This window comes from Xylocopa sonorina, chromosome 7 (assembly GCF_050948175.1).
Source record: "Xylocopa sonorina isolate GNS202 chromosome 7, iyXylSono1_principal, whole genome shotgun sequence".
Classification (NCBI taxonomy): domain Eukaryota; kingdom Metazoa; phylum Arthropoda; class Insecta; order Hymenoptera; family Apidae; genus Xylocopa; species Xylocopa sonorina.
In genome coordinates, this window is record NC_135199.1 from 8,571,773 (window position 1) to 8,586,927 (window position 15,155).

The following is a 15,155-nucleotide window of genomic DNA, read 5'->3' on the forward strand; positions in this document are numbered from 1 at the left end:
TATTTTTCAATATTGTAACACATTACGTTAGCTAACTATAAAACAATACTGTATCTTATTACAAATTAATATATTGTATGGAATTATTTTCAAATAAAAATGTTAATTTCTTAAATATGCAATTGCGATACACGTTTTCCAAAGGCTTTTGATAGATCTAAAAGAGATCGAATCGTGTCATTCGTTTGCGCGGGTTTACATACAGTTTGAAATATTGATTTGCCAGCGATGATAATGTCACTACTGCTCATGCTCGCCACGAGCTTTCGCTATCGCTGGAAAAGCTCAGAACTGAACCAAAAAATGTTCACCGCCATGCCGCCAGTTTGTTGTTACTAGTAAGATGTTTATTACACGTTAAGATTTTATCGTTGCTTTATACTGAAATGTAGTCTATATGAATTGCCGTAAAGGCAGATTTTGTCGTCGTCCAAATTGTTGAAAAAAAGGTAGGTCATCGTCTAACTGTATTAATTAAATCATTATTATGTCAACTACGACGATTAATAATAATAATCAAGATTGAAAATATGCATTACGGATTCCTACAAATATTGCAGTTATTTAAGAAGTTTGTTAGACATTACAACTTTGTAATAACATGGCTGTTTTGATAGTAACATAAGAATAGTACATTTGAGCGTGCTGTTTCTCGTTCTGATCAATGAATATTCACGTCTATTTTAAAATCATTAATTACAGGCCTCACCATTGCGAACATAATTCCTATTATGATGCTGGGGCGCAAGCAGAGCCTCAAAGGGGAACCCGTCTTGGCCGATTATGGGCCAGAAGAGTCCCTCAATGAGAGCGCTGACATAGAATGGGTGAACAAAGTAATATCTAAATATATTTCTTTCTGAATAAATCAGTTCTGGATACTTTGTATATTTCCTAATAATGCGTGCATTCTGAATGTATACCTTTTACACATTTAAATTTCTGCAGTCCATAATTAACAATTACCCAATTGTTACAGCTATGGGTGAGAAGGTTGATGAGGTCTTGTGCCCTGGTGTCTTTACTATCTGTTTGCTTGAACACTCCAAAGACTTTTGAAAGACTTCCAGCTCTTCAATACGTTACCTTCATATGCGATTTAGTTATAACATTCTTGTTCACTGCTGAAATGATTGCCAAGATGCACATAAGAGGCATAATGGAGGTGATTTGTACAACGCTAGTAAGTTTGTAGAATGATATACATAAATTAATAACTGCTCGATTCTAGAAGGAAAAGTCTTACTTGAAAGATCATTGGTGCCAATTCGATGGAAGTATGGTCATTTTCCTGTGGTTGTCTGTAGTTCTGCAAATGTTCGAGATGCTGGGCTTCGTTTTAGAGTTTAGTTACGTCTCGATATTACGGGCACCACGACCATTGATCATGATACGCTTTCTACGAGTCTTCCTTAAGTTCTCTATGCCGAAAGCTAGAATTAATCAAATTTTTAAGTGAGTCACAAGTGTACACGCAATTTCGACGGCACAGCGAATTCATCGAGTTTGATACTCATTGTGTCATTCGTGATTTCAGGCGTTCGAGTCAACAGATATACAACGTGACTCTTTTCTTCCTTTTCTTCATGTCCCTTTATGGGCTTCTGGGCGTTCAATTTTTCGGTGAATTGAAAAACCATTGTGTTCTAAATACTACAGATTCGAGGCACATAACTATAAATAGCTTGGCCATTCCCGATACTTTTTGCTCTACCGATCCTGAGTCAGGATACCAATGTCCAGAGGGAATGACATGCATGAAACTTCAGTTGTCCAAGTACATCATGGGTTTCAACGGCTTCGATGAATTTGGTAATAACACAAACACCCTTTGTATAATTGCAAGTAATGTATTATAATAATTATAATAATCGAAATAACATTGTTTCTCTAGCTACGAGTATTTTTACTGTCTACCAAGCAGCTTCGCAAGAGGGATGGGTTTTTATCATGTACCGTGCCATAGATAGTTTACCCGCTTGGCGTGCGGTTCTTTACTTCAGCACAATGATATTCTTCTTAGCCTGGCTCGTGAAGAACGTCTTCATAGCCGTAATTACGGAGACTTTTAATGAGATACGAGTGCAGTTTCAGCAGATGTGGGGTGTCAGAGGACACATCAGTAATAATACAGCGTCACAAGTTAGTAATTGTTTTAAACATTACATTGGATTGTACTTGTATGAAATGGATAATGGGGTTCCTTATCTTTTTAATGTAGATATTAACCGGTGACGACAACGGTTGGAAACTAGTTACTTTGGACGAGAACAAACACGGTGGACTGGCTTCACCTATATGTCACGCTATCCTCAGATCACCTCACTTCCGCATGGTAGTGATGTGCGCGATTTTAGCGAACGGCATCACCACTGCGACAATGAGTTTCAAACACGACGAAAAGCCAAGGCACACGTACTACGACAAGTATTACTACGCCGAGATCGCGTTCACGATATTCCTGGACCTCGAGACGTTGTTCAAAATCTGGTGTCTCGGATTCCGCAGCTATTACAAGCATTCGATACACAAATTCGAGCTACTGCTGGCAATTGGTACAACCCTACACATCATACCGTTCTTCTATCTTTCTGGACTCACGTATTTTCAGGTTTCTATATCAACTTTCGTTCAGCCCTAAAACAGAACAAGTTTAATTAGTTAAAGTGGAGGAGAGAATGATTAGTAGTGGTATGAGGTGATAAACTGATACGGTATTGCTTTTGCGATTAGGTTCTCAGAGTAGTCAGGCTGATCAAGGCATCGCCTATGCTCGAAGATTTCGTGTACAAAATATTTGGACCTGGAAAGAAATTAGGAAGCCTCATCATTTTTACCATGTGCTTGTTGGTCATATCGTCCAGTATTTCTATGCAACTTTTCTGCTTTCTTCGTGACTTCACGAAGTTCGAAACGTTTCCAGAGGTAAGAATTGTCATGAACATACAAGGAAGATCTTTCTAATTGTAAATCCATTAAAGAAAATGTTTATTACCGTTTTCTTCTTTTTTTTAAAACGTTTCACTTTCTAAACAGTGTGCAATACTCATGAATGTAACTGTAACAGAATCAAAACTGGACTTCTGGTTAGCAGATTTTTCTTGTATGGTCATAATATGATTGACTATTCAATTGAATTTATGCGCTGACTAAAAGTACCTTTTAGGCATTCATGTCCATGTTTCAAATCTTGACCCAAGAAGCTTGGGTAGACGTAATGGATGAAACAATGCTGAGAACGCATGAAACAATGGCTCCCCTTGTTGCTATGTATTTTATTTTGTACCACCTTTTTGTCACCCTGGTAAAGAACATAAAAATTGTATTTAGATAGTGCCATATTAAGTATAATTTATATACTGAAAAATATTTCATTGGTATTTTCAAGATTGTGTTAAGTTTGTTCGTGGCTGTAATATTGGATAATCTTGAACTTGATGAAGATATCAAGAAGCTAAAGCAATTAAAATTTCGGGAACAAAGCGCAGAAATAAAGGAAACTCTGCCGTTTAGATTAAGGATATTTGAGAAATTTCCCGACAGTCCACAAATGACGTGCTTACACAAAGTGCCATCGGATTTTAATCTTCCAAAGGTATCATTTATCATCTACGCGGTTTACTATTTATAATTACGAATAAAACATTTTCACGTACGTCTCTAACTTAGGTCCGTGAAAGTTTTATGAGACAGTTTGTATTTGAGATGGAAAACGAGGAAAATGAAGGAGTGAAAAAAATCAATGAAACATTTGATTCGAAAATGATATACAGAAAACAACGTCCAGTAAAAATTTTAAATAATCCACCAAAAGTAAGAAATGTTGTTACCAGCCTTAAAAAAGCAGCTGTTATCTACATTATAAAGTGAGGATAAAATGTAACGCTCTTGTTAAATTACTCGTGCACTTTTACATTTTATGTTAAACATACATATATTATTTCCTAGTGATTCGAACAACCAAAGATTACTACTAGGTGATTCTGCTATGATACCAGTGCCAGGAAAAGGTTTGTTGAAGCCACAGGGCACTGTCAGTAGCGCAAAACAATTGCGCATTGATCAAAAAAAGTAAGTTCTTAACAAAGTGGAATTTTTCAACTTTAAATGCAATTCTCTGAAGAATCATGAGAGATATAAACGTTGAATGTTGTACGTGTGTTTTGCATTTTTTTGTTGTAACAGGTCGATTAGAAGGAGCGTTCGTAGCGGATCGATCAAGTTGAAACAAACGTACGAACACCTTATGGAAAATGGTGATATCGGAGGTATAAACAGAGTTAGTTCTTCTCGCAGTAGACCGCATGATTTGGACATTAAATTGTTGCAAGCTAAGCGGCAGCAGGCAGAGATGCGAAGGTAAGAGTTGCAACAATTGCGCCCCTTCACTGAGTCCTCTCTAACACTTTACACTCTTTCTACCTTCCAAATGAACTGCTTACCACGTACTTGCACTTACGTAGAAATCAACGCGAGGAAGATTTGCGCGAGAATCATCCGTTCTTCGATACGCCGCTGTTCGCAGTACCACGCGAGAGTAAATTTCGTAAAATTTGTCAGTCGCTTGTTTACGCGAGGTACGATACGAACGTGAAAGATCCGTTAACTGGAAAAGAGAGGAAAGTTCAATACAAGAGCCTGCAGTAAGTGCTTTCAATTAAAAACATACCTGCTTTGATACGGCTTAGAGTTATTGCTTGAAGTTGAAGAGTACAAGAAAAGAGGGAAAGAAGTTACGAACATGTATTAAATTATAGTTATATTATGATCACACGCTTTGTAGCAATTTCCTTGGCTTGGTCACGTACCTCGATTGGGTAATGATCTTCGCTACAACCATGTCCTGCATTTCCATGATGTTCGAGACACCGCGGTATCGCGTGATGGAGATCCCAGCGTTGCAGATTGCTGAATACGGTTTCGTGATCTTCATGAGTATCGAGCTGGCGCTCAAGATTCTAGCGGACGGGCTATTTTTCACTCCGAAAGCGTACATCAAAGACGTCGCCTCCGTTTTAGACGTTTTCATCTATGTCGTATGTGTTGGCGAAAGATTATATTCTTGCTGTCCAATGAGCAGTGGTCAACTTTTTATACTAATTCAGTAAACGTTCAGGTCAGCCTTGTATTCCTTTGTTGGATGCCGAAGAGCGTGCCACCGAATTCTGGCGCACAACTTCTCATGATATTACGTTGTGTCAGACCACTGAGAATTTTCACTCTCGTACCGCACATGAGAAAAGTCGTTTACGAGTTGTGCAGAGGGTTCAAAGAAATCTTACTGGTAAATAATTCTAACGGGAAGTTTCCTAACGTTTCTTGGATACACGATGTGGCAGGATGTGTGGTGCAACCGGATATACGATGATTTTAGATGTAATAATAAACTGAAAGCGTAGGATATTTCATCGGTTCATCCTGTTACATCCTATGTATGCGAATCGTACGTTCGATAGAGTTCAGACGAAAAATGAATAAGAAGCCTTTTAGGTGTCCACTCTGTTAATTTTGCTGATGTTCATATTCGCAAGTTATGGTGTACAACTTTATGGTGGTAGATTAGCTCGTTGCAACGATCCCACTATCCTGAAACGAGAGGATTGCGTTGGAGTATTCATGAGGAGAGTTTTCGTGACAAAAATGAAACTGAAGCCCGGCGAAAATGAAAGCTATCCATCTATATTAGTACCACGCGTCTGGTAGGCTAATTACAGAAGAAATATAAGATTTAAACTCGTCTAACGTGAAGGATGCTTTTAAGCCGACTCTGAAATCTTTTAGGGCTAATCCCAGAAGATTTAATTTCGACAATATCGGTGACGCACTAATGGCACTTTTCGAGGTACTTTCGTTTAAAGGTTGGCTAGACGTTCGAGACGTGCTTATCAAAGCCCTTGGTCCCGTAAGTCATTCTTATTACATTTAATCGCGTTTGTAAAATGACGATATTCGATGATTCTTCTAGGTCCACGCTATTTATATTCATATCTATATTTTTCTGGGCTGTATGATTGGCTTGACTTTGTTCGTTGGTGTTGTTATTGCTAATTATTCTGAAAACAAGGGAACGGCGTTACTTACGGTTGATCAAAGACGATGGTAATTAACTAACTTAATATGAACTTACCCGAGTGGCACGTGCTAAGTATAAACAAACATATATTATGATTCGAATAGGTGTGACTTAAAGAAGCGACTAAAAATCGCGCAACCGTTGCATTTACCACCTAGACCAGATGGAAAGAAATTCAGAGCGTTCATCTACGATATCACTCAGAATATCTATTTTAAAAGATTTATCGCGGTCATGGTGCTCATAAACAGTGCTCTTCTCTGTGTCTCAGTGAGTTGAATCATTTTTATTCTAATTCTTCCGGATAATAACAATACATAAAATACACTATCAATGTCAACATCAATCCCACAAAATTCAATGAATTTACTTTTCTGAAAGGACAGGATTCAATGACTGTTACCTTGAATCATTTGTTCCTTACCGGCTACCATTAGGCCGTGGTAAAAGTAAAACGACATGTGCTCTTTTTTTACGTTTAATGAACATTTTTGTATTTTTCCCCGCCCCTCACCTTTAAGTGGAGAATCGAGGAGGAACACACGGAAGCACTCGCTACGGTGTCCACGATTCTGACACTGATCTTTCTTGTGGAAGTAATCATGAAAAACATTGCTTTTACACCACGTGGCTATTGGCAGTCCAGAAGAAACAGATATGATTTGCTTGTGACAGTCGTGGGTGTTATTTGGATCGTCATTCATTGTACAATGAAGGTACGTCGGTTAATATTATTATCCAAGTGTCTCTTCGTTCAGTGTTCCGTGATAAATGTGAATTAACAAATTAAAAAGAGGACAACGTAATGATACGGGTATACCTTTCTTACAGAACGATTTGTCATACGTAATTGGCTTTATGGTCGTGATCCTTAGATTCTTTACCATCACTGGCAAGCATACGACCCTCAAAATGTTAATGTTAACGGTCGGAGTGTCCGTTTGCAAAAGTTTCTTCATTATATTTGGCATGTTCCTTCTTGTGTTTTTTTACGCGTTAGCTGGCACGATCATTTTTGGAACTGTAAAGTACGGTGAAGGTATAGGAAGGTAATGTTACGTATTCCTGTGAAATCAAACGAAGGGTTAAAAATGTTACGTCTAACTCTAGAAAGGTGAAGTTCTAAGTTCTTACCATACGTCAAAGGACTATGAGGGAACCCACTCTGATTTGTCATTTCTATGCACGTAGTACGACCCATTGTGAAGTCACACTGTTTAGTCTTTCTAGAGTTGGCAAACAATTAAGCGGCGCAGGCTTCTCTGCTGTATGAACAGGAGATCTAAAAGAGATTGAATTGTCAATTTAGGCGTGCCAACTTTGAATCACCTGTGACAGGTGTTGCTATGCTCTTCCGTATTGTCACAGGGGAAGACTGGAATAAGATAATGCACGATTGCATGGTACAACCGCCGTATTGCACCCCGGCTGCTAATTATTGGGAGACCGATTGTGGCAATTTTCATGCTTCTTTAATTTACTTCTGTACTTTCTACGTCATTATCACTTACATTGTTTTAAACCTTCTTGTGGGTAAGTACCAATCTATCCGTCTCAAGTAGATACACTGAATGATTTTTCTTTTCTGGAATGAGTTACTACGAGGATTAAATCTCTCGCAAACAGCTATTATTATGGAGAACTTTTCTCTATTTTACTCGAACGAGGAGGACGCTTTGTTATCTTACGCTGATATTAGAAACTTCCAGAACACTTGGAACGTCGTCGATAATCATCAGAAGGGTTTTATACCTGTGAAACGGGTACGCGTAGGAAAACATTGTTATAAGTTTGTACATGTTTTTGTAAATCGACTAGAAGTAATGATAAATCAGTTTGTTTTAGGTGAAGTTTATTTTACGGTTATTGAAAGGTAGATTAGAGACTGATCCGCAGAAAGATCGACTTTTATTCAAGCACATGTGCTACGAACTGGAAAAATTAAACAATGGTGAAGATGTTACTTTCCATGATGTCATCAAGTAAGTCTTTATACAACTAACTATCGTTTTTGTAAGATACTCATTTCATGAAACATACTTCTTTCCAGCATGTTGTCCTACCGGTCGGTCGACATCCGGAAAGCGCTTCAGTTGGAAGAATTATTGGCAAGGGAGGAGTTCGAATACATCATTGAAGAAGAAGTTGCTAAGCAAACCATTAGAAATTGGCTAGAAGGATGTCTGAAAAAAATACGCGCCAGCGGGGTCAGTGTTTACAGAGAAATTAATGAAACTATCTGCAAAATAATTTGAATATAAATAAGACTGATCGTAGGGACTTACAAATCACATATGACACACATATGTTACAGAAACAACAAAATAGTCTTGTGGCAGGCCTTCGTGCGAATACTGAACAGATTCAGCAACAGGAACACATTGAAGAGAAAGGAAAAGAGGTGGTCAAAGAAGAAGAGGCTGAAACAAAGGTAAATTTTATATTGAATTGTAATAAAAGAGACAAGTAAACTATATGTTAGCAATAGTTTTCAAAAAACTTACTTACAACTTTATTATAAATTTCCAGCAGGATGATGGAGCCAGGCATAAACCAAAGAAACCAATAGTTCTCCCAAGATCTGACAGTATAGGCAGTGGATCAGGAAGGAAGTACCTAACACCAACATTGTCAGATCCTGCTTCGATTAGATCTGAAAAAGACAAGAACGTAGCGCCTAAGAAAAAGAATAACAGACCACCACGTAAGTATATTTTTAGATTGGTCTATTTGTACCTCTTCTTAATGCGTTTTTGTCCAATGCGGGCTTTCCATTTGAAGCGGCGGCGAAAAATAATTTGGCACATCTCACAGAGAGCACTGAGCCAACCAGACAACAACGAGAGGCCATCAATGCAAAAGCAACTGTACCAAAATCTCTAAGCGTTATGTTAGAGGTTCGAGAATGGTGGAAGGAACAGTTGGCGTACAGTAGCGAGTCCAGTGAAGACGAAGTTTAAATAAACATCATATTTTGCAACGAGTATGAACTTTAAGAACGTATACTGTATGAGGTAAGTTTCTCGAAGGTATAAGTATGTGCCTATAATACTTATGTTAAAGGCAAGATACTGGCAAGAACATTTTGAAATGCGGAGAAAGGAAAGGTACAATAACTGTAAATGTATTAAAAAGTTGAAAGGAGAATTCATTTATTTTTTGTGTACTTTTTTTATCTTGTTTTCTAAACATCGATATTTATAAAGCTAAATATGTAGAGATATATAGAGAAAATAATTTGTATTGATTTTTTAACTGAGTACATTATTACGGATAGCAAAATTTTGCAATGCTATATCAAGAAAACAACGCGTTATTTTAGTAATGCACGAGGGAATTGTACATATTATATAATTTTCATTTTTAGATCTTTATATGGTATTATTCACCAGTGTTGTTCCTGTTTTGAAATAGGAACTCATTTTCTTCCCTCATACCTCAGCTTGCTACTGCGAATACTCAGGTTTCATATAGATTAATGTTTTGTAGATCATATAACAGCGTGTTTTTAGATTAAACATAATTTGTTGATTGTGTTATATATATTTTGAGCTAGTTATTGATGTTGAAATGTGAAATTTGTATAGAATTATAGAATTACATACAGTAGGTTTTTTACACAAAAAATTAAAAAAATAATAGAAAAAAATAAACATCGTTAAGGCATGGAAGTGCTAATTAAGATTAATCAAACTAACGTTGTCGAGAAAAACAATAAGTACAATGAAACACAAAAGCGACGAAATTTTTTGTATAGTAAAAAGATTTTGTTGTTGAATATTTTCGTATCTCGAATGTAAATGGAGACACAATTGAACATGGATTTAATTAATTTACAATAAAAACATTACGTCCTAAATGGCGTAATCCATATCATAATACTAAGAAAATAGTAAGAAATGTAATATTGGCAATTGTAAAGCTTTTGCAGTTGATTATACAAATGCTGTAGCGTTTTTCGTTACGGGCATGCATAGAAAACGTAAACAATTTGATATATTAAACGGTAATAATTTAATCGTAAAAAATACGCGTATAAAAAGTGGAATGCATTAAATTATTAAAATGTATGCAAGTTAATATACAGTGAAAATGAATTATAATACAAAATTAAGGATTTTTTTAACGGTACGAAAATTGATAGAACGAGTTACGTGTGAAAAGAATGCCTAAATATTAGATATACTTAAATGAGATGAGCACAACTATTTATATCTGTAAATGAGTTGATTTTATATAAATATATATACAAAACGGAAAAGACTTAGAAATGTAAACAGCATTGTTTACAATATTGTAATAAATGTTGATCACTGTTGCTAGTTTACGTGCCAATGTGCTGTATTGTAATATGGAGAGATAATAAATGTTAATAGATATAATTATTTCCAACCAATAAACTGCGTTATTTTTAATTTTATCAGTATAATCTATATGTTAGGCAGTTTTATTTTCCATTTGGTCATCTGACAATGAATATAAAAAGTAACAAAATTTAATCATTAAAATTCTAAAAAACTCTGATTAAGATGTAAATATTTTTACTAAAATACTTTAAATATATAAAATTTCATAACAAATTTACATAATTAAACGCAATTTAAAACGTGCTGGATAACTTACATAGATAAAATGTATTTTACATAAGGAAGATGTTATCGTCCGCAGCCATAATTTGATTTGCATCAGACATTTTATTAATTGCAGCGGTGATTTCACTAGATGTGAACTCCTGGCTCTGTTCACTGTTAATATACTCGCGCACTCTTGACAACGATAGTGATTGTGCTCTTTGCTGTTGAAATAATTTGTGCAGTAACGTACGAAAAACCTTAAATCTGAAATTGAGTAACACATAAGAAAAATATTTGGACAATATTAATATTTTTATATTAAAGAAAGATTTTAGATTAAAACAGATAATTCAAGTATATACCTTTCATCAGTTATAGATGCAGAAGTTCCTGGCAATGTTGTCTGATCAGAATCTGGTACTGATAACTGACCAGATTGACTTGGTGAACTTGAATCAGTCGTTTTGCTTCGTGCTCTCGTGACTTTTTTCGGTACTTCATCAACCTGGCTATCATCTTCACTATCAAAATCATACGGATCTTGTGATGTTGATGTTTTCGTATGCGTACGTTTCTTTCTCTTCTCATTCGGTTCTCCTTCGTCTGCACTTTCTTCGCTATCATTTCGTCTCCGTTTCTTCTTTTCTTTCTCTAATACCCGCTTAAAATACGCAAACTCTATTAATTCTATCGCAGCATGCGCGTCTTCTGCGGTAACGTTCTTCGATAAACGAGCCTTTGCGTGTGCAGTGGATAACCGAATCAGTGTTTCCAAAGTACGAGCTGTTACTGGTTGTGTCTAATAAGGAACAACGAAAATGCGATCAAACTGTTAATGTGACTTTAAATGCAATGAAATAAAAATTATGTACCCGTGCTACATGGGATTCTATTGATTCTTCTGATCGTAGTTTTGAGTATTCCGCAGCAATCACTTCGCTAGCTTCTTCTGTGAGTTTTGGTTTCATACAGCGCGCTATATGGATATACTTCCTCATGAAACTAATAGTCAGAATTTGATCGCTAAAAAGATATAATCACATAGATGATTATAATGAAAAAATTTATACTAAAATCTTTGAAGTACTTTGTACATATCAATTTTGAATATACCTTCTTGATCGTGATAAACCGTGTAACAAGGGATCATACTTCTGGTAAACTTGAGTCTCCATGTCTTCAGTAAGTATTTGATCTGGATTTTTAGTAGTTAATACGTCTACTTTAGTACCTAACGGTAGTGCTTCTCCATCTTGTTCTGTTGGATTTCTGTATCTATGCATTCTGACAACATGATCACTGATTATCTGATCTTGTTCAGAATCTACGATATCTAGTATAACAAACAACAAATCGAAACGTGAGAGCAGTGAATCTTGTAGACCAATATTTTCCATTGGTGTTTTATACTGATCATACTGAAAAAAATATGAACATAAATATACACATTTTACTCTCTATATTACGTACCAGAGAAAGAACATATTGAAAACCAAGTAAATGCGAATTTATATTTAATTTTTCCTTCGATGCAATAACACTTACTCTTCCATAAACGGGATTGGCAGCTGCCAACACTGAGCATCGTGCGTTTAAACTAGCGTGTATTCCGGCTTTAGCAATTGTTACTTTCCCCTGTTCCATTACTTCATGAATGGCTGTTCTATCAATGTCTGACATTTTATCAAACTCGTCTATACAAATAACTCCACGATCGGCTAATACCATAGCTCCAGCTTCAAGCCGACGCTCTCCTGTCTCGTTGTCAATAGTAACTGCAGCTGTTAACCCCACACCGGACGATCCTCTACCTGTAGTTGGTATTGCTCTTGGAGCAGTACTCAGAACGTAACGTAAAAGTTGTGATTTTGCGACTGATGGGTCGCCAATAAGTAAAACATTAATGTCTCTGCAAAGAATCAATCATTAGATCTTGTTTCAACATCTCTGATAAATATTTTAGGGTAGCCTGAGTATGTAATATAATAATCGTTTACCCTCTTAATCTTGTACCATTAGGCAGCAGTTTCTCAACACCACCAAGTAATAAGCATAAAATTGCTTTCTTTACAAAATCGTGTCCATGAATGGTGGGTGCAAGGGATTTACTAAGTAATTCAAAGATATTTTTACATGGATTGCTTTTAGCAAGTTTTTTACACATAGCAACATCATCGTGTGAAATAGATAGATTAGCTTCTTTACTTAGTTGCATAATGTTGTTAGCAATTAAAATCGTTCTGTAAAAAATATCAATTTTTCATTAGTAGCTCTAAGTATTACCTCTATAAATGTTCTTTAATTATGTCTCAGTATACTTGAAAGTTCCTGTTGTATATCCCCCTTGTTTACCAGGAAGACATCTGAAGCCCCCAACAACCTGAATCCTGTCTCCTGGTTTACAAAGGTCTACTAAATCATTGTCACATACAACATCTACGCTTCTTGGCAGTTGACCAGTGGGTGCTTTCTCTGGCATTTCTTGTATTGTCAATGTTTGATGGTCTTTGTATGTAGAAAGACCAAATTCTGTTTCTAATGGATTACCATCTTCATCCTACATTCCAGAAACAAGACTCCATATAGTTACCACTGTTAAGATTTTTAGATACTAGCATAAAAATCACAAGATATACTATTATTTGATTACTGACAAACCTAATTACGATATTTAAATTCTTTAAATTGTATAAATATATTATTAATAATTACTGCAGTTGGATAAACAGCGGACTGAGGAAAAGCTTCGAAGGAAGTCAGATCTGTGTAAGCTCTTTCCAAAACTGTTTTTGTTACACTGCAATAATGAACACTTCTTACAACCTTTGGCCTTACCAACGAACCTAATAAAGTTTAAGGTATATTTAACAATATCAAAATATAGATAATGAAGTTCATAAGCAAATTAACTTACATTTTGTAACAATACCTTCCACGCATACCAAGTGGCCTAAATATCTTGATGTAAGCGTTCTTGGCGTAACGTGTTTGTTCCCAAAGCTACCTTCGAACCCTATAAAAAAATCTACATTTCCTTTCGCATAATCAGTGTCGATGCTTGCTACAAATTGCTTCAGAGCTTTCTCAAAAGCATGATGCTCTTCGAAAGCATTATTTAACAAGCTACAAAAGAAATTCGTAAAGAAACGATATTATGAGAAATGTTGTAAGACTATTGCACTGAAAATGTGCAGAAAATATCAATATGCACACCTTGCCGCACGAACAGGATTCTTCCTTCGTACATCATTAATGTTAACATATAATCTGTACTTGTTCTCTTCAATCATATTTTTAACGAGTGTAGTGTAAATGCCTTGATCCTCCTAAAGAATAACGAAGAAAAATAAATGAATAATACTGTCATATCATAAATAATTGCAAATTTACCATGTCGTCTAAAAAATCCGTATATTCCCGCTGTATTTCCTCCAGTCTTTGATCTCGATCAATAGCATCCATGATTACTTCGATTTAATAGTTTGTTACTTTATACAATATTATTTACAGAGATTGTTTGCGCAAATACACAACTCAATAATAATAATCGAACCGGCGTGCTTTCATAACAATTTTGCGCGGGAAAGCGAGAGAAGGAATCCTCTTCTGTTGCCATTGATGTGTTTCATTACATTATATATATTATATTAAAATATTGCATTAATTTTGATTCATGATTTTTTAATTGTAATTTGATTTATTTGCATTGATATTACTGTATTTTTAAAAATACATTGTATTTTTTTGTATATCCCACTAGTTTTATTGTAATTTATTTGATATTTTCCGCTTCAAAGGTAAGAGAGAGAAAGATATATAAGAAGGCCATAAGAAAGAGTGAGACAGATGATACCTGCTCTACTTTGGAACCCGTGGCGCCATCTCTGCGAAAAGTGCTCAAACTAGTCGCACATCGTTATCGACAGCGAAGTGAACTGCTGGAGACTACTAGCGCCATCTCTGCGGAAAGTACTGAAACTAATTACCGACCAGTTTTCAGTGCTTATCCAAGAGATGGCGCTAGTAGTCTTCAGTAGTTCACTTCGCTGTCGATAACGATGTGCGACCAGTTTGAGCACTTTTTAAAGAGATGGCGCCAGGGGTTCTAAAGTAAGGCCATCATCATTTGTCTCACTCTTTCTTATGGCTTTCTTATATATCTTTCTCTCTCTTACCTTTAAAGCGGGAAATATCAAATAAATTACAATAAAATTACTAAAATATATAATAAATTAGAATAAAATTATTGAAATATACATCCCGACAACACAACTTTGTCACGATTATCGTTACTGAAAGTCATATATATATATTTTTTTTTTTAAATTGTCATAAAAATAATATATAATATGATGATATACAACAGAGGTTTAATTTTTTTCTATTAAAATTGCACAATATGTAGCAAATATATAATGTCACGCGGTGCAGATAACATCACAGTGCTCTTACTGTGACAAAGTTGTGTTGTCAGGGAATATTTAAGAGAAAAGCATACGGGATAGTAC

The 15,155-nt window shown here is 35.7% G+C and overlaps 2 protein-coding genes and 1 long non-coding RNA gene across 6 annotated transcripts; 1 reads left to right on the plus strand and 2 right to left on the minus strand.

The window, feature by feature from the left end:
* Window positions 1-265: 265 nt before the first annotated feature.
* Window positions 266-9,095, plus strand: Na (sodium leak channel non-selective protein na). 4 transcript variants are annotated; one of them, XM_076897718.1, is made up of 29 exons: window positions 266-449; window positions 703-836; window positions 980-1,165; window positions 1,232-1,455; window positions 1,538-1,812; window positions 1,895-2,142; window positions 2,222-2,611; window positions 2,734-2,925; window positions 3,167-3,304; window positions 3,389-3,595; window positions 3,670-3,866; window positions 3,949-4,071; window positions 4,186-4,359; window positions 4,464-4,643; window positions 4,784-5,036; window positions 5,117-5,284; window positions 5,491-5,699; window positions 5,782-5,902; window positions 5,966-6,099; window positions 6,178-6,343; window positions 6,595-6,789; window positions 6,905-7,122; window positions 7,383-7,606; window positions 7,700-7,836; window positions 7,919-8,055; window positions 8,124-8,280; window positions 8,388-8,504; window positions 8,603-8,777; window positions 8,855-9,095. In XM_076897718.1, the coding sequence occupies exons 2-29, from the start codon at window positions 732-734 to the stop codon at window positions 9,031-9,033; spliced, it is 5,229 nt and encodes a 1,742-aa protein (XP_076753833.1). In that variant the 5' UTR covers window positions 266-449; window positions 703-731; the 3' UTR covers window positions 9,034-9,095. The 4 variants fall into 4 exon arrangements, 3 of the variants coding, with proteins under 3 accessions (XP_076753833.1, XP_076753835.1, XP_076753834.1); XM_076897720.1 differs by having other exon boundaries at window positions 8,888-9,095; XM_076897719.1 differs by having other exon boundaries at window positions 8,606-8,777.
* LOC143425161 (uncharacterized) lies at window positions 3,168-4,800 on the minus strand. The gene is made up of 3 exons (XR_013102011.1): window positions 4,670-4,800; window positions 4,450-4,606; window positions 3,168-3,301 (listed from the first exon to the last, which is right to left on the minus strand). It is a non-coding gene; the product is annotated as an uncharacterized LOC143425161 (long non-coding RNA).
* Window positions 9,096-10,504: 1,409 nt separating the features above from the next.
* Mcm3 (minichromosome maintenance 3) lies at window positions 10,505-14,131 on the minus strand. The gene is made up of 11 exons (XM_076898178.1): window positions 14,038-14,131; window positions 13,861-13,973; window positions 13,562-13,770; window positions 13,360-13,490; window positions 12,966-13,204; window positions 12,645-12,887; window positions 12,193-12,556; window positions 11,761-12,065; window positions 11,520-11,670; window positions 11,010-11,446; window positions 10,505-10,911 (listed from the first exon to the last, which is right to left on the minus strand). The coding sequence occupies exons 1-11, from the start codon at window positions 14,107-14,109 to the stop codon at window positions 10,713-10,715; spliced, it is 2,463 nt and encodes an 820-aa protein (XP_076754293.1). The 5' UTR covers window positions 14,110-14,131; the 3' UTR covers window positions 10,505-10,712.
* Between the last annotated feature and the right edge of the window lie 1,024 nt (window positions 14,132-15,155).

What these genes read in the sequence shown, in the direction of transcription:
- Na (XM_076897718.1), top strand. Translation starts at nt 732, where the DNA reads ATGATGCTGGGGCGCAAGCAGAGCCTCAAAGGGGAACCCGTCTTGGCC. An exon ending in TAGACGTTTTCATCTATGTC is followed by an intron (nt 5,037 to 5,116) that starts GTATGTGTTGGC and finishes GTAAACGTTCAG; the next exon opens with GTCAGCCTTGTATTCCTTTG. An exon ending in AAAAAATACGCGCCAGCGGG is followed by an intron (nt 8,281 to 8,387) that starts GTCAGTGTTTAC and finishes CATATGTTACAG; the next exon opens with AAACAACAAAATAGTCTTGT.
- Mcm3 (XM_076898178.1), bottom strand. Translation starts at nt 14,109, where the DNA reads ATGGATGCTATTGATCGAGATCAAAGACTGGAGGAAATACAGCGGGAA. An exon ending in AATCCTGTTCGTGCGGCAAG is followed by an intron (nt 13,771 to 13,860) that starts GTGTGCATATTG and finishes TTTCTTTTGTAG; the next exon opens with CTTGTTAAATAATGCTTTCG. An exon ending in GGAAGGTATTGTTACAAAAT is followed by an intron (nt 13,491 to 13,561) that starts GTAAGTTAATTT and finishes AAACTTTATTAG; the next exon opens with GTTCGTTGGTAAGGCCAAAG.